Source organism: Sarcophilus harrisii, chromosome 6 (assembly GCF_902635505.1).
Source record: "Sarcophilus harrisii chromosome 6, mSarHar1.11, whole genome shotgun sequence".
NCBI lineage: Eukaryota > Metazoa > Chordata > Mammalia > Dasyuromorphia > Dasyuridae > Sarcophilus > Sarcophilus harrisii.
Genome location: NC_045431.1, coordinates 75,156,160 through 75,177,384, shown reverse-complemented (window position 1 = coordinate 75,177,384; position 21,225 = coordinate 75,156,160). Strand labels below are relative to the sequence as shown.

Here is a 21,225-nt window from a genome sequence, read left to right as displayed (position 1 = left end):
TTCATTTATTTACCTCAGTTAAAAATGCTTAACTGGTTTTATAATTAATATGATATAATTAATTTAGAATTCTTTAAATTCAGATATCTATTCCAAATTTTTGTTTAAATGCAATTATATTGGGTTTTTTGGGGACTATTATTTTTATTACTTCAGGTTAATTTATGTAATGATTACAGGGCAGTGACCATAATGGTTTTGAAAATTTTTCACACTACTTGCCTAAATAATTCCTCTTAACTATTACTTCAGCCTAGTAAGTATTCTATAATTAACAATTCTCAAAAAGTTTGAAATGCACATTTTTCCAATTTTCCATTGCTGTTTCTTTGTGGAGAAAGCAAAACATATTTCTCAAATTGAATTAGCTTTTTTTAATCACATATTTTTTTGTATTTATCATATTTATTCTTCCATAAAACTAATTAATTAAAAATTGGAGCTTAATGTTGTTTTTTTTCTTTTTCTGCTGAGGCAATTGGGGTTAAGTGACTTATCCAGGGTCACACAGCTAGGAAGTGTTAAGTGTCTGAGGCCAGAATTGAAATCGGGTCCTCCTGACTTCAGGGCTGGAGTTTAGTTTTTAAAAGAAGGAGCAAATTGGTAAAAAGTAAAACCTCAGAATAATCTTTGTTTTTGCAGTAAATGTTTTGAATAAACTAAATGTGAATTAAATTTGTTTTTCTGTTTATTTTTTCATACAAACTGATTATAGTTTTTGCTGAACTGTCTATTTTTTGTTTTTGGCTGGACTGTTAAAATATCTGCATCAGGGACAATGAATCTAGGATCTATTAACGGATTGTGAATAGTGTTTTCTTTTAAAATTACTTTTATTGATGTCTTTCATTTTTTGTCACATTCAGTTCCATGTATATGACTCTTCCTTCTCCTGATAAGTAAACTATTACTTCTAACAAATATTAAAAATTTAAAAAGTAGTTTTATAAAACTGACCAACTCTTCAACCACATTCTGACAGCTCACACAACAATCCACCCGCTTCTGACTCACCTCTTGAGTAAAAGGAGAAGGCTACATTTTCTGAATTCTTTTCTGGGGACAAGTTATTATAATTATGTATTATATAATTATATGTATTATGTATATGTATCTGTATTACATAAACATAATTATGTGTTGCATAATATATAACATATTATAATAATATATGTATCTATGTATGTGTATATATATATATACACTATATATAATTGTACATAAATTATATGTTTGATCTTACTGTTATTTTTCTGTATAAATTTTCATAGTCATTGTATTCATTATCTATATAACAGGTGTTTAATAAATGTTTGTTGTCATTGACTTAATGTATATTCTTGGTTCTACTTACTTTACTCTGCAATATTTTATCCAAGTCTTTTCTTTTCGAAATTCTTTTGGAATAGTACATGGAGAGGTGTCTACACAGTCAGGAACATGTGATTTTGAGTCTTCTCTCTTTGATATATCCTGCATGAGTGACCCTGGCAAGTTATATAACTGTTCAATGCCCCATAGCAGCTGTAAATTTTAAGTTGCAGGTTTGGTGCAGGGGCCAAGGCTTTTTTTCTTCATTGGGATTTCCCTATTCCAGTGAAATCGGGAGTATTCCCTCTTCTTATTCTTCTGTTAAACTAATATTCAAATATATTTGTACATCATAATTTGCATATTCATTCTTCAGTCAGCTTATACATACTTTTTTTTGCTCTATTTCATTGTATACAGTATACAAGGACTATAGGATCTCTTTGTGTGAGAGTAGGATTCCTGGGACCAAAAACATAAATTTATTAAGGTGATTTTTTTCCTACACAACTCCAAAATTGTTTTCTAGAATAGTTTGGTCAGTTCACCATCAGATGTGTAATGTATTGGTACAAATATCTTTTGGTAGATGGGATGTTCAAGAAGGATGAGCACTTCTGGTGTGAAGCCCTTTTCAGAGTTCCTCAACCGCCTTTGGTGTCTACCTATATCCCAATCTTACCTTAGCTTTAAGAAACTGCAGTAGGAACAGCAGCTAGAGCCTAGTAAAGCCATCTTGCCATATGGGATAAGCCATCTCTAGAGTAACCCCAGGCTTCAAGCTCATTGCTGAGAGGATGCTCTCCTCAAGCATACAAAGACTTAGCAGAGTGAGTGGATGAGAGCAATTTGCTCCCATGTCCATAAAGCCGGTGAAATGGCACTGTGGAGCATTTAGAGCCTTTGATGATCAGACATCAAAAAACCCCCAAATCATCCACATATCCCAGGCTGTTCCAGCTATCCTGATTTTTGTGCTGCTTCTAGTCTTTGATGACTAGAAGAAAGAGTCAGTCTCATGATTCTGTGCAACTCTACATCACTTAATTCTAATCCATGTGCACGTTTAAGATATTGATCCCATTATTTTTGTGATGTCATTGGTCCTTTTTGAAAACATGTATAAACAGTAATAATGACTATTATAATTTGTATAATCATTGCCAGTATGTAGAGTATATCTCTAAACACTAATGCCGATTTCAAAATTGATATTGGCTCAAAAGAAAGTATTCTTAAATTTATGAACTTTTAATTTTCCATTCAGTTTTATTTTTCAGTTATAGATTCTTTCTATGTCCCACCTCTTTCCCCATCCATTGCAATGGCAAGAAACACACAATTCATTATAAATATGAAATAATACAAAACAAATGTACAAAAAATGGAAAGAGAACAAACATATAAGCTTCAATCTGCACCCTGAGTTTGTTGCTTCTCTATCCGGGGAGACCTTTGAAACTATAGTGGATCATTGTGATGAGTAGAATAAGTCTTTCACAGTTGATTATCTTTATAATTGCTGTTATTATATAAATTGTACCCTTAGTTTTGTTTATTTCACTTTATATGTCTTTCCAGTTTTTTCTGAAAGTACCCCCTTCCATCATTTTTTATAGCATAATAGTAGTGTATTACATTCATATAACCACTTATTCAGTCATTCGCCAATGTCTGGGCAACTCCTTAATTTTCAGTTCTTTGGAACCATTTTTAAAAGAGCTGCTATAGTACATACATGTGTGTGTATACAAATATATTTGTATATATAGCTGCTTTCCATTTCTCTTTAATTTTTTTTGGGGGGAGGGCGTATAGACATCAGCAGTGGTGTTGCTAGATCAAAGGAAATTCATATTTCTGTAGCTTTTTTGATCAGAGTTCTAAATTGCTTTCCAGAGTGTTTGAACTTAATAGTTCATAACTCTGCCAGTAATGAATTAGTGTGTATCTTTTCCCTTATCCTTTCTAGTATTTGTCATTTTATTTTTTTTCTTTCTGCTATTTTAGCCAATCTGATGATTATGAATTGGTACTTTGGAATTATTTTAATTTGCATTTTTCTAATTATTGGTTATTTAGAGCATTTTCTTATATGACTTTTTTTTTTTTTTTTTTTGCTACGGCAATTGGGGTTAAGTGACTCACCAGGATCACACAGCTAGGAAGTGTTACGTGTCTGAGGCCAAATTTGAACTCAGATCCTCCTGACTTCAGTGATGGCGCTCTATCAACACTGTGCCACCTAGCTGCTCCTCATATGACTTTTGATAACTTTGAATTTTTCCCTCTAAAAAATGCTGATCGATATTTTTTGACTTTTTATCAGTTAGGGAATAGCTCTTATTATTATAGCTCCGTCTCATTTCTCTGTGTATTTGAGAAATGAGACTTTTTATCAGAAAAACTGCCTGCAGAGATTCCCCTTGCTCCCAGTTTCTTGCTTTTCTTCTCATTTTAGCTGTGTAGGTTTTGTTTGTGCAGAAACTTTTAATTTATATAATTAATCATAATTATACTTTTTATTTCCCATGAATCTTTCTTTAACTAAGTCCTCACACTGTTGTTGTTGGGCTTAAAGCTAGAGACAGCTTAAAACTCCACAGCTGGGGTTCTAAAACTTGTTGCTTCTTACATAGGTAAGATCCCTGTTTTCTCATAACTGTGACTACTTCTCTCTGCTGTGGGACTGGATCATAGGTCATAGAACTTCTAGATGGGAACAATTCTTGTTCCCAGAATGAATTGTAGGAGGAAGAAATTTGAACTAGGAAAACCAATTAAATAGTTATTGTATGTGGAGATATGTTTAGAAGAATTGCACATATTTAACCCATACTGGATTATTTGCTGTGTAGGAGAGAAAGGTGGAGGGAAGTGAGGGAGAAAAATTTGGAACACAAGTTTTTCAAGGGTGAATGTTGAAAACTATATTTGCTTGTATTTTGAAAATAAAAAGCTATTATTAAAATAAAACAATAGTTATTGTAATTTTTCAGAATGGTAATAATAATCTGAATTTAATATGGATATCTTTGTGAATGGTGAGAAGGAAATGTATATAAGAGATGCTATAAAAGTAAAAATGAAAGATTTGGCAAACTATTGGATATTTGGGGTGAAGAGAAAATGAGGAATTGAGGATGACACCAAGATTGTGAGCATGGATGACAGGGAGGATGGTTGAATATAGTAATAGGAAATTTTGAAAAGATAAGAGCTTGGAGATGTAGGAAAGGAATGGGAAGATGAGGGGATGATACTGAATTCTATTTGGAATGTGTTTGATCTGTGTAACACAATGTCTAAAGGGCAACTGATAGAATGGGAAGTGAGCTCTCTTGAGAGAGTAGAACTAGAAATATGATCTGAGAATCATATCCACAGAAATTATAATTGTATCCATAGAAATTGGTAAGATCATCCAGGGAGATAACAAGAAAAAAGAAGAGTGATCCTGTTCAGATCTTTGAGAGTACACCCAGAGTTACTGATTGGTTATGAAATGGATGAAGTAGACATGACAGGAGAAAAGATTCAGCAAAGGAGATTGAAAAGGCGCTATCAAGAAAACCAGTAGATAAGTGTCAGAAAAACCTAGAGTATCTAGGAGGAGAATGTAATTAGCAATGTTAAATGTTGCTGAGGGCTCAAGTCTGATGAAGATTTGAGAAATGCACATTAAAAGATCATTGATAATTTTGGAATGGATAATTTCATTTGAGTGAAGAAATTATATACCTAATTGCAGAAGATTTTTAAAAGAGTAAGAAGCAGCATCAACTTTAGTTGGCTTTCTCAAGGAATGTAGTCAAGATTGACAAAAAAAATTGAAAATTGATGGGACACTTATCAGTTGAGGAATGGCTAAATAAGATGTGCTATATGATTGTGATGGAATATTATTGGGCTAAAAGAAATGATTAGCAGGATACTTTCAGAAAAATCTGATAAAACAGAAAAACTGTGTACTGTGAAATTATTTTTCTTGATTTTTTTGGTCTGTGTTTCCTTCTGCCACATGGCCAATACGGAAATATATTTTGCCTGACTTTAAATGTATAATTTTTATCAAAATGCTTTCTTGAAAGAGGAAGAAAGAGAATTTGGAACTCAAAAAAGATTTTTTAAACAATGTTAACATTTTTTAACATGTAATTGAGAAATAATCCATGAAATAAATAAAAATATATTTGGGGAAAGAAAATTCTCCCAAACAAATATAGACCATTGTTAAAAAGAAAAAAATTTATTTATCCTTATAAAGTACTTCTTGGGGAAAAAAAAAAAAACTAGCATTTTCAGCCTCATTGTTTAGAGGAAGTATCAATATGTTCTGATATGTTTTATCTTTTAATGAATATGTACTTTATTTTTCAAGTGATTCCATCAATTTAAAATTTTTCATATATCAATCCAATCTTTTCGTTTTTTAATAATTTAATCTACTGTATTTAAATTCAGATAAATCGGCTTCAAGTGGTTGCTAAAGCTGATTTTACAATTCTTTATTTGAAGCCCCCCATCTTCTGACTCCAGGCATTTTCACTAGCTATTCCCTCATGCCTGGAATGTCTTTCCTCTTATCTATATTTTCTGGTTTCCTTCAAATCCTATCTTCAATGGGAAAATTTTCCCCAAACTTACCCATCTTACTTCCTTTAATTCTAGTGCCTTCCTTCTGATGAATATTACTAATTTATCTTGTAGTAGACTGATTAAATATAGTCTTCCCATTTGATTTCTTTAATATAGAGACTAGCTTTTACCTTTATATGCCCATTACTTAGCATATTGCCTGGCAATACAGTAAGTATTTAACAATGTTATTGACTGAATAACTTTGAGAGTTAATAACCCCAAAGTCAAAATAATGTAATCTGTTCTTTGTTATAGGCCTTAGAGAGTGAATTTGTTTCCTGCCAGCTTCACCAATGGATTGATCTCATTTTTGGCTATAAACAGCAAGGGCCAGAGGCGGTCCGAGCCCTTAATGTCTTCTATTATCTGACCTATGAGGGAGCTGTCAATCTGAGTTCAATAACAGATCCTGTATTGAGAGAGGTAAGTTTTTTTTTGTCTGTTTTGTTTTGTTTTTTTAACTGAGACAGCCATTCCAGTCCTAATTCCAGAAACATATGGTCATTTTTGAATATGTCCTTCCCTAATTTGATAATACCATATATCACTGATGTTATACTTTTTTAAATATTTATTTTAAGTGATCTTGAACAATGCATGGTTTCTTCCATTTTTATTTGTATTTTAAGGGCTATTTTGTGGATAATAAAATTACTTAAGGGATTCAAATACCACATAGAAATAAAGGAAATGTTTACTTTTATGGAGAATTTACTTGAATTTATCCATCTAGGTTTTTAGCCTAATGTTTTATCCTTCAATGAGGGAAACAAAGTCTTATAAACCATTGTGTAATGTTTCTAAGTATCAATCAAAGAATTGCTGTAATGAGAGATAAGTGTACCTTGTGAAAAAGACTATAATGATGAACTTCTGCAAAAGCAGGAATTCTGGTACAATTTTATTTAATTATTTTAATTTTATTTAAATTTTAAATTTTTAATCTTATTTAATGTTTATTTTTAATTTTTTAAAAAAGTCTAAGATAGTCATACCTTAGTTAGTTAGTAATCATACCATACTTAGACTATTCTAACCAACAGTTATGTTAGACTAGGAGAAGAGGTCACAGGAGGAGAAGAACATTCTGGGAGGCAAGTGGGTTCCAGGGCTGGAAGGTTAGATTAGAAAAGAAGATTGCGAACTAGATACTGAAGCATGGCAGGAAAAGAATGCTCAGTGTCTGGAAGTTCATGGATAGCAGAATTAAAGATGTAAAAAGATGAAAAGGACCCTTAGTACCTTTCCCTTTGCTTTGTCTTTTACCTTTCCCTCGCCTTATTTTTTTGTCTTTCATCTCCTCAGTTTTGTATTTTCTTTTACTGATACAGAAAAAGAATCATCCTATCTCCCTCTTTCATCTACTCCTACAACATTGTCACTTTCTACCTTTAATTAGAATTAATTCTATAGCTTCTTGGAAAGCTTTAAAGCTAAAACAAACAAAAATTTTCTGAATGGGGAATAGTTTAAGTTGAGCCCTGCTTTGAACTGGGAAGATAAATTTAGTTAAATTTAAAGGTTCTATATACATTTTAATCAGATATTTGTTTTTTTTTTTTGTTATCACCTTTGCCCTCCTTGAAGAATTTTCAGGTTGGTGGGATCTATTGGAGTTTGTACTGTGCTGATAAAACCTTCGTAATCTAAGGTCACCCTTATAGTTCATAGCACAAGGAGGTATCACAATGGACTTTATTGCAATAGCCTAGTAATGGACTCTATACCTCTTGTCCAAGGACCAATCTCTCTAATTTCATATAGACTTGTAATCATGTTGTCATGTTGACCACAAAGTGATGAATTTGGGAAGACAATAACTCTCTAATGCCATCTAATATATTTAGAGAGATTATGAACAGAGATAAGGGAGAAAGAACCTTCATTGCTGAAAATACGTATCCTTGAAATAAGGAAGTAACTATTCTTACTAATAAACCCATTATTGTTTCTTTTGATTCACTGACATTGATGTAGGTTTCTTTTATTGCGTCCTAGTACCTTAATGATGAATAGAATTTTAAACATTTTGAAATAATGAAGAAACATGAAACAAAATCAAAGGAGATTCTGATTAATACTAAACTTATAGAAGCATGAATTATTTTGCTTCTCTCTATGATTGTTTTCTTTAGTTTGAAATTAAAAAAACAGAAGAGTGTTACTATTCTCATCATATGTTTTGTCACCACCTATGATTAAGACTATTCATTTCTGTATCGATTTGTGTTTCCCTTTTTGGGATGAGAAGCACTGTGAGATAGGGGATGCAAATCTAACTTCTGAGTCAGGAACACGTACCTCTGACCTACTGACTGAACAAATCATATAGCCTCTCAGAACTTCAGGTAACTGTCTTATGAAACTGGAGGTTGCTGGTTAATTTTCTGTGCATTGGTTATGGAATTTTCTTCAGTGGAAGTATGTTTTAAACAGAGGTATGGTTAAAAACATATAGTACCAGATTGAGTTTTTAAAGTTGAGACTCTTTAATGCTATTATAAGGAATAGACTAGCTGCTTGTGCAGTATTTGATCATTTATCAATTCTCATTGAAAAATATTTATTGAGTATCTATGATATAGAACACACTGTTCCTACTTAGATTTGGGGGCCCAAAGCAATCAAAGTATAATACAACCTATGATAAATGATGCTAGGATCATTAGTCTGTAAAAATGACAGAATATGTTTGAAGTCAAGTGTGTTTGGCCTAAATCCATTGCCCCAACAAACTATTCCTTAGAGAAATACTCAGGTCGTTATTGGTGCATCTCATCTCTGAAACGAATGAGTTAAACTAAAGAATTTTCATGGTCCCATTGTAAGAACTGTTGCTATCATTTATGTGAAACTTAACTTGTTTCTAGTACCTCACATATATATTTTTTTTCTGCTATGCTGTTTCACAACATTGCAGGAAACTTTGAGTCAATTTTTTTTTTTTTTTTTGTATGAGGCTCAGTTTGTATCCATTGTTTTTATTTTTCTGTTCCAATTGGCTAAATCAACTGAGTTGGACTTGTTTGTTTTCAGTGTTGTAGAATCACAGGCATCATTGAGATGGCATAAATATATTACTGAAGCAGTAAATATATACATTCAAAATTGTATGGGAGTTGAAATATTTTCTCATGAATTTAAGTAATCATTTATAGGAGGTATTTCATTTTTAATTGTAATTGATCTTTTTTTTTAATTTTTTTAATAGCCTTTTATTTACAGGTTATATGCATGGGTAACTTAATTGTAATTCATCTTTATTTGATCCCTTCATTTTAGCATTATTTCTTTGATTCTACTCTCTTTTTCCCCTCCTCTTATTACAGTGAAGAGAATTCTGACTTAAAAATTAAAGAACCTAGATTCAAATCTTTTTTGCTGTTATGTAATAAATATGTGATACTGAGCAATATTTGAGCCTCAGTTAACTATTCTTCAAAATGAAGTTTTAACAGCTATCTTCTGAGGTTCAGTGCAGCTCTAAACATCTATTTTTATGATCCTTTGTATTAATTTCTAAACTATTTTTGGGTATATGGTTCATATTTAGTTGATAAGCTACATGTAATTTTTAAAAAATCAAAGATAACTTAAATAAAGAGCATAACCACTCTTTCACTTCATTTTATTTGAGTCTAAATTTTTTTCTTGCTGGGTTTTTGTTTTTTTTTTTTAGTAGTAGGCTATATCAACTGATATTATTACTGAGTATTATGCATATAATATTCCCTATACTCCCTATAGGGAGCATTTTTAATTTTCAAAAAAAAAATTTAGTTTACCAAATAAAATGAGGATGAGTACATACATTATAGATAAGAAAGCATTCATACATGTAATTTAATATCTCCATAATGTAGAGCTTGATATGTGTGTATATCTTGTTTTTTTATGTAGTCAAAATTTCCCCCTATGTATCTTCCCTTTCTCCCAGAGGGTGAGTTTATATAACAAACATTTTAATAATAGCTTTTTATTTTCAAAATATATGCAAAAATACTTATCAATATTCACCCTTGCAAAACCTTGTGTTCCCAATTTTCTCCTTCCCTTCTCCTTCTTCCCTAAGGGCAAGTAATCCTATATATATATTAAACATGTACAGTTCTTCTCTACATATTTCCACATTTATCATGCTGTTCAAGAAACATCAGATCAAAAAAAGGAAAAATAAGAAAGAAAAACAAACAAAGAAACAAACAACAACAACAACAAAGGTGAAAATATTATGCTGTGATCCACATTCAGTCCCCATAGTCTCTCGCTGGATGCAGATGGCTCTGTCCATCACAAGTCTGTTGGAATTGGCCTTAATCAACTCCTTGTTGAGAAGAGCCACATCCATTAGAATTGATCATCACATAATCTTGTTGTTGCTGTGTACAATGTTCTCTTCCTCTATAAGAAACGACCAGCAGGATGATTTTAGAGAGGCCTGGAGAGACTTAACCTGAACTGATGCTAAGTGAAATGAGCAGAACCAGATCATTATACACAGCAATAGCAAGATTATATGATGATCAATTCTGATGAACCTGGCTCTCTTTAACAATGAGAGGATTAAGGCCAATTTCAATGATCCTGTAATAATGAGAACCATCTATGTCTAGAGAAATGTGGGAACTGAGTGTGGATCACAATATAACATTCTAAATCTTTTTGTTATTTGCTTGCATTTTATTCTCTCATTTTTTTCCCTTTTTGATCTGATTTTTTGTGTGTGTGCAGCAAGATATTGTATAAATGTTTATATATATATATGCAAATATATATATGTGTGTATATATATATATATATATTATATATATATAAAAGATTTAACATATATTTTTACCATGTTTTAACATGTATTGGATTATCTGCCATTTAGAGCTGGGGTTGGGGGGAGGGGGAAATTGGAACGCAAGGGTTAATGTTGAAAAATTATCCATGCATATGTTTTGAAAATAAAAAGCTTTAACAAAAAAGAGCAACAATATTCCATTACATTCTTATACCATAACTTATTCAACCATTCCCCAATTAGTGAGCATCCACTCAGTTTCTAGTTCCTTGCCATTACAAAGAGGACTGCTACATTTTTGCACATGTGGGTCCTTTCCCTTTTTTTATGGTCTCTTTGAGATCCCCATAGAGACACTGCTGAATCACAGGGTATACACAGTTTGATAGTCCTTTGGGCGTAGTTCCAAATTGCTCTCCAGAATGGTTGGATCAGTTCACAACTCCACCAACAAGGCATCAGTGTCCCAGTTTTCCCACATCCCCTCCAACATTTATCATTATCTTTTCCTTTCATCTTAGCCAGTCTGAGAGGTGTGTGTTGGTACTTTAGAGTCTTCTTAATATTTAGAGCTCTTTTTCATATGAATAGAAATGGTTTTAATTTCTTCATCTGAAAATAGTTTGTTCATATTCTTGATCATTTGTCAATTGGAGAATGGTTATATTCTTATAAATTTGAGTTATTTCTCTATATATTTTAGAAATAAGACCTTAATTTTTCCCCAGTTTTTTATTTCTCTTCTAATCTTGGCTGTGCTGGTTTTGGTAAACTTGTTTTTACATTTACAAAATACTTTATTTTATTTTAAAAGTTATTTTTCTTTTTTTATTATAGCTTTTTATATACAAAACATATGCATGAGTAATTTTTCAACATTGACCCTTGCAAAAACTTCTGTTTCAACTTATCCCTTCCTTCTCTCCACCCTCTCCCCTAAATGGCAGGTAGTCCCATATATGTTAAATATGTTAAAGTATATGTTAAATACAATATATGTATACATATTTATGCATTTATCTTGTTGCACAAGGAAGATCAGATTTAGAAAGAGGGTAAAAATAACCTGAGAAGAAAACACAAAAATTCAAGCAAACAATAACAGAAAGAGTGGAAATGTGATGTTGTAGCCCACACTCATTTCCCAGTGTTCTTTCTCTGGACATAGCTGGTTCTGTTCATTACAGATCAGTTGGAACTGATTTAGATCCTCTCATTGTTGAAGAGAGCCACGTCCATCAGAATTGATCATCATGTAGTATTGTTGTTGAATTGTATAATCATCTCCTGGTTCTACTCATTTCACTAGCATCAGTTCATGTAAGTCTCTCCAAGCCTCTCTGTATTCATCCTGCTGGTTATTCTTATAGAACAATAATATTCCATAACATTCATATACCACAATTTATTCAGCCTTTTTTCAATTGACGAGCATTCACTCAATTTCTAGTTTCTTGCCACTACAAAAAGGGCTGCCACAAACATTTTTGCATATGTGGGTCTTTTTCCTTCCTTTAAGATCTCTTTGGGGTATAAGCCCAGTAGAAACACTGCTGGATCAAAGGGTATGCACAGTTTGATAACTTTTTGGGCATAATTCCAGATTGGTCTCCAGAATGGTTGGATACATTCACAGTTCCACCAACAATGCATCAGTGCCCAACTTTCCCTCCAACATTCATCATTATCTTTCCCTGTCATCTTAGCCAAGCTGAGAGGTGTGTGGTGATAAGTTGTCTTAATTTACATTTCTCTGATCAATGATATGGAACACCTTTTCATATGACTAGAAATAGTTTCAGTTTCGTAATCTGAAAATTCTGTTCCTATCCTTTGATCATTTACCTATTGGAAAATGGTTTTACTTCTTATAAATTAGAGTCAATTCTTTATGTATTTTGGAGATGAGACTTTTATCAGAACCTTTAGCTGTAAAAATGTTTTCCCAATTTATTGCTTCCTTTCTAGTCCTGTCCACATTAGTTTTATTTGTACAAAAGCTTTTTAGCTTAATATAATTGAAATTTCCTATTTTGTGATCAATAATGATCTCTAGTTCTTCTTTGATTACAAATTTCTTCCTCCTCCACAGGTCTGAGAGGTAAACGATCCTATGTTCTTCTAATTTATTTATAATCTTGTCTTTTATGCCTAGATCATGAACCCATTTTGAGCTTATCTTTGTATACGGTGTTAAGTATGGATCAATGTATATTTTCTTGGCAAACACTTTTTAAAAGAAAAAAAAAAAAGACCTTGATGAATTGTCCATTTTGATCCACTATCCAGGAATCAGAATGCACTAGGAATTAATTCCTCATGTCTGTTTTATGTTAAATGTACCTACCAGGAAGAGATATAAACAATCTGGGTCTTTAGTACCCTGAACTATATTAAAGAAGTTTCAGTACTTTTTAAGGAAAATCTATATATAGGGAGGGAATTAAAATACTGATTTTACTACATTAAGATTTGTCACTTATTTATGCTTATTTTTTCACCTCCTGTTAGAATTTAAGAATTCATCCTTATATACTACTTTTTAATTGTTCAGTTCTTTACTTTTATGTATTTATTTCTCTTGGTTTTTATGTATTTGTATTTCAAAGTTTTTACTAGGGTCTTTTCAATAGAACATTTCTGTATGTCACCAAAGATCCATTTCATTTCCCCCCCCCCTTAAGATTATATTTAGTTTTGCTTGGTAAATTATTATTCTTTGCTACAAGCTTAAGATATATCCTAAGCCCTCCTGTGGGGTGGTAGCTGCTAAATTTAGAAAGATCCTAACAGATGAGTGGGTCTGTATCCCAAAGAGATCATAAAAGAGAGAAAAGGATCCACATGTTTGCAGCAGCTCTTTTTGTAGTGGCAAGGAATTGGAAATCAAATGGATGCCCACCAATTGGGGAATGACTGAATACATTTTGGGATATGAATGTAATGGAATATTGTTGTTCTATAAGAAATGAGAAGCAGTCAATTTCAGAAAAACCTGGAAAGATTTACATGAACTGATACTTAGTGAAGTCAAGTAGAGCCAGGAGAATACATAGGAACAACAAAATTATGTGATGATTAATTGTGATAGACTTAGCTCTTCTCAGCAATGCATCCAAGACTATTCCAATAGAGATGAGATAGTAAATGCCATTCATGTCCAGCAAGAGAACTATGGAGACTGAATTTGGATCAAAACATGGTATTCTCATCTTTTTTGGTTTTTTGATTTTTCAGTCTTGTAGTTTTTCCTCCTTTTGGTCTGATATTCTTGCACAATGTGACAAATATAGAAATGTTTAAAAGTATTACACATCAGATTTGTTTGCCATCTTGAGGAGATGGGAAATAAAGGAAGAAGGGGGAAAATTTGGAACAAAAAATCTTACAAAAGTGGATGTTGAAAACTATCTTTACATATATTTGGAAAAATAAAATAGTATTGGTGGTGGGGCGGAGATCTTAAACAGGATTCTATTACTCTGTATTCTTAACTTTTTCTTTTCTTTGATTTGGATATTCTGGATTTTGTTTCCAGTTTCATTTATTTTTTCCCCTTCATAAAGTGGCTAGTGAATTTTTTCTATTTTCACTTTGCCCTCTGATTCTAATAGGCTTGTGTGTGTGTGTGTGTGTGTGTGTGTGTGTGTATGTGTGTGTGATTTCTCAAATCATGATAGCCAGGCTCTTTTTTGTTGTTGTTGTTCATAAATTTCAAGTGGTCCAATGATTCTCAAATTTTTCTTTTCAAATTGTTTTCCTGAGTCATCTTTAAGATGAAGTACTTTGTAATTTTTTTAGTCAATGTTTTGACTTTATTTTAATATTATTTATTTGTGTAATCATTTACTTCCCTTTGATCCATTCTAATTTTTGCACTACCTTTTGCTTGAGTATGGTTTTTGCATCTCTTCTATTTAACTGCTCCACTTCCAGGTATTTCCTCCATCTTTTTCAGTTCTTTTCTATAGAACTCTCATTTCTTTTATAATGATTTTTGACTTTTGCTTCATTCCTTTCAGAAATTCTAATCAACTTGTGATGAAACTCTGTTTTTATCTGAGCCTTTGCTTATAGATATGAACGTCTAATCTTTTAAGTGACAATATGCTGCACAACTATACATGCTCTCATATGCATCCCCAGTGACTTGGTTTTTTTCTTGATGTTCTTTTAAAAATATAAGTAGAGGGGCAGTTAGGTAATGCAGTCAAGAGAGCACTAGCCCTGAAGTCAGGAGGACCTGAGTTCAAATATGGTCTCAGATACTTACCACTTCCTAACTATGTGACCCTGGGCAAGTCACTTAACCCCAATTGCCACAACAACAACAACAACAAAGTTAAGTAGATTGATGTTTTCTCTGAGCAACCAATAAGTTTGTTTTCTTCATCATCAGAATTGTTTTCAATTGGGTAATCAGAATTTGCCTCCTGAAAAGCATATTATCCCTCCTGGACTTTATTTGTACCACTGAATTTTATTCTGTGACAAGTTTCTTATCCTTTTTCTAAAAAAACTTTAAAATCATTGTTCTTAAAATCAATTGTACATATCAGGCTTTGGTTGAATTTTCCCTTTTTTACTACAATTTCTAAGACTGAATGGTCTCTTTCCCCTGAAAGTTCTTATCAGTTCTCCTTGAAGATTGATTCCCCAAAATTTCCCTTCATTAGTAACCATGTCTTTTGCAGAATAATATTAGCATTAAGGCAAGGAACACGTGTATCAACTGTACCAGTTTTGGCAAAGCATGTCATCTAGCAGATAGCAATAAAACTGAAGTTCCCCATTATCACTTTGTTACACTTTGTGTCAGGTTTATAAAATATTTTCTGAATTTCCTACTTCCATTTGCTTTCCAGGTAGTTTAGAACTGCTTTCTCTTTCTTTACTCCACTGTGTTTCTTTGCTTTGGTTCTCAGGTTTCTTCACATGTATATATCTTCTTAATATAACTAACAGGCTTCTTGCTACTCCGCTATTCCTTACTCTGCTCCCTTTTCCTTTTGCCTCTTTTGTTACTTTTGAATAGAGTTTGTAATTTCACAAACATATTTCAATTATAGATTTCATAACATGTCTCAGGAATATATGTGAGGTAATTTCCCACATAGAATTATCTCAAGTTTAATTTACTTGTTACCCATACTTCGTGCATTTATGTATAAGCAACTGAGTCCACAGATTTTATTTTGTCTCCTGTGATTTTCTGCATATGACAAATTATTCTTCATATTTTGAAAATACTCTCTACAGTAGCTAGCTTGGTTGATATAGAAGCAATTTTAATTTTTCATATAGAAGAACTTTAAAATTCCTTATAGAAAGACTGCCTGATTGGCTTCCTTCAAATCTATTCTAAAGGGCTTTAAATTATAAAAGAATGAGAAAGGTCATATAACATATAAGAAAGAAAGGGCTAATTAGGCTAGATGGCAGAGTTCAGGTGGGGTAATTGATGGAGTACCTGTTTTATTCTGGAAGTAATCAATAGGAAAAAACTAGAATGAGGGAATCTTTCCTAAAGTGGCAGTGGTGTAGAAGATTGGCTGGAGTGGGGAGGTAGGATACTTGAATCCAAGAAATTGTTTATAAGACCATTATGATAATCCAAGGGAAATTTATTGAAGAATTCTGTTAAGGTGGTAGTTTTGTGAGGAGAGGGAATTGATTGGAAGTAAAACAGAGTGGGAAGATAGAAATGGCAAGATCTGCCAACTCATTGGATAAGAGGATTTATGGGGGGAGGAAAAGAGTAGAGGCCCTGGAAGAATGATGGTATCTTCAACAGAAATAGGGAAATATGGAAGAGAATGATTGGGAGGAGGGGGGGCAGGGGAGGAGATAAAAGATTTCATTTTAGATTTGTTGAGTTTAAATTGGAATATTTAGTTTAACAATTAATTATCAATTTCAATATTGAATACAATATTGTGATACAATATTGAAACTTAGGGAAGAGACTAGATCTGGAGATTTCAATGTGGGAGCCATCTACATAGAGATGATAATCAAACCAGTAGAAGTTGATGAGGTTACTAGGAAAGAGAGTGCAAAGGAAAAAGAAAATAGGAGGAATTTATATTCATTTGAAGGAGTGAACATTTATTAGGGGCTTCTGGAAAAGTTCCTCACTAGGAAGTGGTACATGAATTAAGTCTTGACAAAAGCTAAGGATATGTATTGAAGGACTGGAGCACAGTCACCTCAGAAAAAAATCACAAAGGCAGGAAATGGAGTACTAAGTTTAGAGAGCATTGAATAGGCCAGTTTGCTTGGAAAATGCTAGAGTATATGGTACTATGAAATAAGTAAACAGAGAGGCTGGAAGTAACTTAAAAAGCAGTTCTTTCTTCCAAAATGGCTACTTAACAGGACACTTCAGAGAAAAAAAAAAAAAAAACAGCTTTTAAAATTACACCAGATTGATTAATAATCAAGAAATTCAGTGGGCAACTACACTCTCAACAACTATAGCTGATTTATCTCAGCAACTACACTCTGATTAAAGCAATGATCAACTGTACCTGTAGAGGATCTGTGGTAAAGCAAGTTATACCCATTTCCCAAGAGAATAGTGGTAGACTCAAAGAGTAAAGGAAGGCAGACATTATTCAGTTTGACCAGGATATGAATTTGTTTTACTTGACTCAGCTTAATTGTTACAAGAAGTTTCCCAAATTTTGAATTGGGGTATAGAGGAGAGTCTCAGAGTATTATTGATAGTGATGCCAGAAAAAGAAAAGGACCATTGAAACATTTTTTTTTAAAGTGAAAGAACAAATAGTTCTCAAAAGAAATATTGCTATTAACCATATGAAAGAATGTTCCTACTTACTAATGAGAAAAAAATACAAATCAAAATAACCTTAAAGTTTTACTTCAACACTTTGCAATTAGCAGAGATAGTCAATGGAATAGTCAATGATTAAACCATTGTGGATGATGGACATACTAGTGTGTTATTGGTGGATATGTAAATTACTACAATCATTTTGGAAAGCAGTTTGGAATTATGCAGATATAATCACTAAAATGTCTATAACCCTTTCACCCAGAAATTCTATTATGAGGTTACATAAGGAGAACTTTGATAAGAAGAAGGTCTCCAAATAAAATTATCTATGCACAATGCTTTGCAAACCTTAAAAGTTCATAGAGACTAGCTATTATGATTATTATACACACAAATAGCACTTTTTGTGACAGCAATGAATTTCAAACAAAGTAGATGCCAATCTGTTGGGGAATAGCTAAATAAATTATATAGCACATGAATTTTAAGAAATTTAAGAAATGACAAATGTTATGAATACAGAGAAGTATAGAAAAATTTATATGAATTGTTTCAGAGTAAAGTTAGCAGAGCTAAGAAAATACTATACATGGTGATTACATCAATGTAAGTAAAAAAAGAACTATCATACAAAAATTTTTTTAAAATTTCAAAATTATAAATATCTTGACTCCAGAACAGTTATGAGAAAGCACTCCATCCTACTCCTTTGCAGAGATGAGAGGTCCAGTGTTGTAAATTGTGCATATTTTCATAATATTTAGAATCTATTGATCAGTTAAACTGATTGTTTTCTTCTTTTTTTTTCTTTTTTAGTATTAAGTATACTACCTAATAGATGACTTTCTGGAAGAAGAGGAAGGGATACTAGAGGAAATTATAGTGATTTAAAAAACAAAAAAATAATACAAAGTTTGTTTTTTTTTTTTAAGTGCACATAAGAGAAACTGCACATAAGGAAACTGACAGACAGGAAAATATTGAAAATAATATGTTGAATCAAGTATAGTCTTTCAGATAAAGGATGGAGTATGGGTTTATATGTAATCTTTTTTGTATTCTTTGTATATGCAAAAGCTCATTTTCTTTTTTTTTTTATAAGACTAAAAGATTTTAATTTTTTTTAAGGAAAATTTTGCTGGAGGCAAATTAGGAAAGCTAAAATGCCAACCTGATAATTATCTTGCCATCATCCCCAAGTATTACATTTCTATCTTCATGAGACTTGAGTTTCCTTTATTTGATCATTATCTGTTTTCATTCTGCCTGTCCAATCTACTATCCAGTGCCTAAAGCTCTTTTTCATTCTCATTGTAATCTCCATTTTTTTTTTTTTTCAGTTTTTTCTCAGGCTATCATCTCAACATAGGCTACATTTTCCCCCTTCTTCCTTTTTTTTGACCCCTTGGATAATCAATTCAACTCTACATTCTCCTCTTCTGTCGAGCCCCTTTCTCTTTATTTTATTTTGTGTTGATTTTGTCTTGCCATGTCTCAGCCTTTAATTCTTCCAATACGCATTCTTTCTGTGCTGCTGAATGAAGATGGAAAAAAAAATCATGAAACTTTGTTGAGTGAGTCCACCTCAGATTTGTTACATAATGAGGCTCTATAGCAATCTTTCTTTACCTACCTAATTGATTCACCATCCCACTCACCAAAGTGTCTTTTCCAAATCTTTCTATTTATTTTCATACCTTCCTTGCCTTGCTCATGTCCAACTTGTCAGCAGAGAACCTTGTTCATATTTCAGTAAAAAATATTGAGGTCATTCAGCTTATCTTGCATCACTCAAGTTGCTTTTTGCCACTATATCCTCCTTAATCCCTATCTCACACAGAGAGCTTGTTTTTGGCAAGACAAACCACTCTGTGTGGAGAAGTGATTCTGTTCCATCCCATATCCTACAACAGATTGTTCCTTCTCTCACCCTCACTTCAGTTTCTCCCTCTGTCCTTTTCACAAAGGCAGCAGAGTATCAAGATGGGCATTCAAGGGGCAAAGTTTTATATGGGGAGTATGAATTTTAGAACCATAGACCTTAGGTTTAAATCAGAGCTCTGCCACTTTTTGTCTTTTTGACCTTGACTTCTTTTTGCCTAATTATGTCATCAAACATAAAAGAATATCATGGTTTTTCCCTCTTCACCCCTACAGCTGCTGTTTTAAAAGAATTTTTGTTTTCTATATAGCTTGTTATCACCATTATATTTATACAGTGCATATGCATTATCATGTAATATACAAATCATGCTTTTATCCAGGGTGCGAGAAAAGCTGTTTCACTCAAGAAAGGTGCTTTATAAATTCCACTGTTTCTCTCCTCTCCTCCCCCAATCTCTAATACATATGGAATACTGAGCAAACTTAAAAATTATTTATATATAAAAGGACACTAATTGGTACAAATAATAACAGAATAGAGTAATCAGAATAGAAGTCTATAGCACATTAAATTTTTATGTAGCTTTTAATTTTTATAAAACAGTTGGCTCATATATTAGGTTTATAAATACATAATATATGTATGTGTATATATAGAGGGATAACTTCATGTATGTATGTATATATCTTACATATATATACATGCACGTACACACAAATTTATATGTGTATTCTACATTTATAGAAATCATGAACTGGAAAGAGTCATTTCAGGGGAAATATTACAATTTGTTTTAAAATTTGTTGTTGTACCGATTTAAGGAAACATAGATTTTAAGTCTTATATTATTTATACTTTGGATTTCTTGCTTTTATGTGCTGCTGTCATCTCCAATTCTACTATGATTCTCATGCCCATTCTCAATATCCAGTATTACTTTTCTACATATTGTGTTCACTTAAAATCTTGTCAATTAATACATTCAGTTAGACTTCATTTACCTGCCTTTAATTTTATTCTACCCAGAAAACATCATTATCTCATTCTTTCTAGCAATACTTAAAAATTCCAAAAAGCAATAATACAGTTTTTTTTTTAAGAAAAAAAAAGCAATAAATTTGAAGGACAGATTTGTATTTACATAAATGCTATCCTTAAAAAACAGCAATCAAAAAAATACCACTTTCTTATTTAACCTCCAGAGTAGAGGCAATTGATAATTACAACCTCTCAGAATTGGAGGATTTCAAGACCAAGAAATAAACATTGGTTTTAATTTAAAATGCCATTTTGTATTACTTCTCATTAAAAGTGCCAAGTGATCCTGAAGTTTTTTTTTTTTTTTAGAAATATACAATATATACTTTTCCAGAGAAAGTCTTTCATTCACACAATATATCCACTTTGATTGTTTTATTCAAGAAATTCAGTGTTTTGCTGTTATGTTCTCATCTCATCTGGGAGCAGGACAGATGAGTCCTGCTCCCCCATTAATGACTTTAACTAGCTTTTTCAAGTGATTGTAAAAGTTTCTTCTTCCCTATGCATTTCATTTTCTTTTCTTTTTTTTTCCCCACTGCCTTAAAAACTCAAAACTATCATCTGAATGGTTGTTATGCTAACAGGAATGCTTTTCTTTTATTGTGACCCTCAATCTATACAGCTTAGGTACTTCATTTATTTTACTGTAATTCTACTATTTCTTATTTGCAAACCCCTAAAAAAAATCCTGATGCATAATAATCTTTCATACTATAGATTTGGATATTCTATCATTTCATCATGTTTTAGAATTACTATAAC

General features: G+C 32.2%; 1 protein-coding gene across 8 annotated transcripts in view; it reads left to right on the top strand.

Annotated features, from left to right (window-relative positions):
• The window catches only part of LRBA (LPS responsive beige-like anchor protein), a 754,452-nt gene that overhangs the window by 648,965 nt on the left and 84,262 nt on the right, over positions 1-21,225 (top strand). For all 8 annotated transcript variants that reach the window (XM_012552173.3, XM_023505940.2, XM_031943309.1 and 5 more), the window contains one exon: positions 6,208-6,375. In XM_012552173.3, coding sequence (XP_012407627.1) covers positions 6,208-6,375 — 168 coding nt within the window. The remainder of the gene's footprint in view (positions 1-6,207; positions 6,376-21,225) is intronic.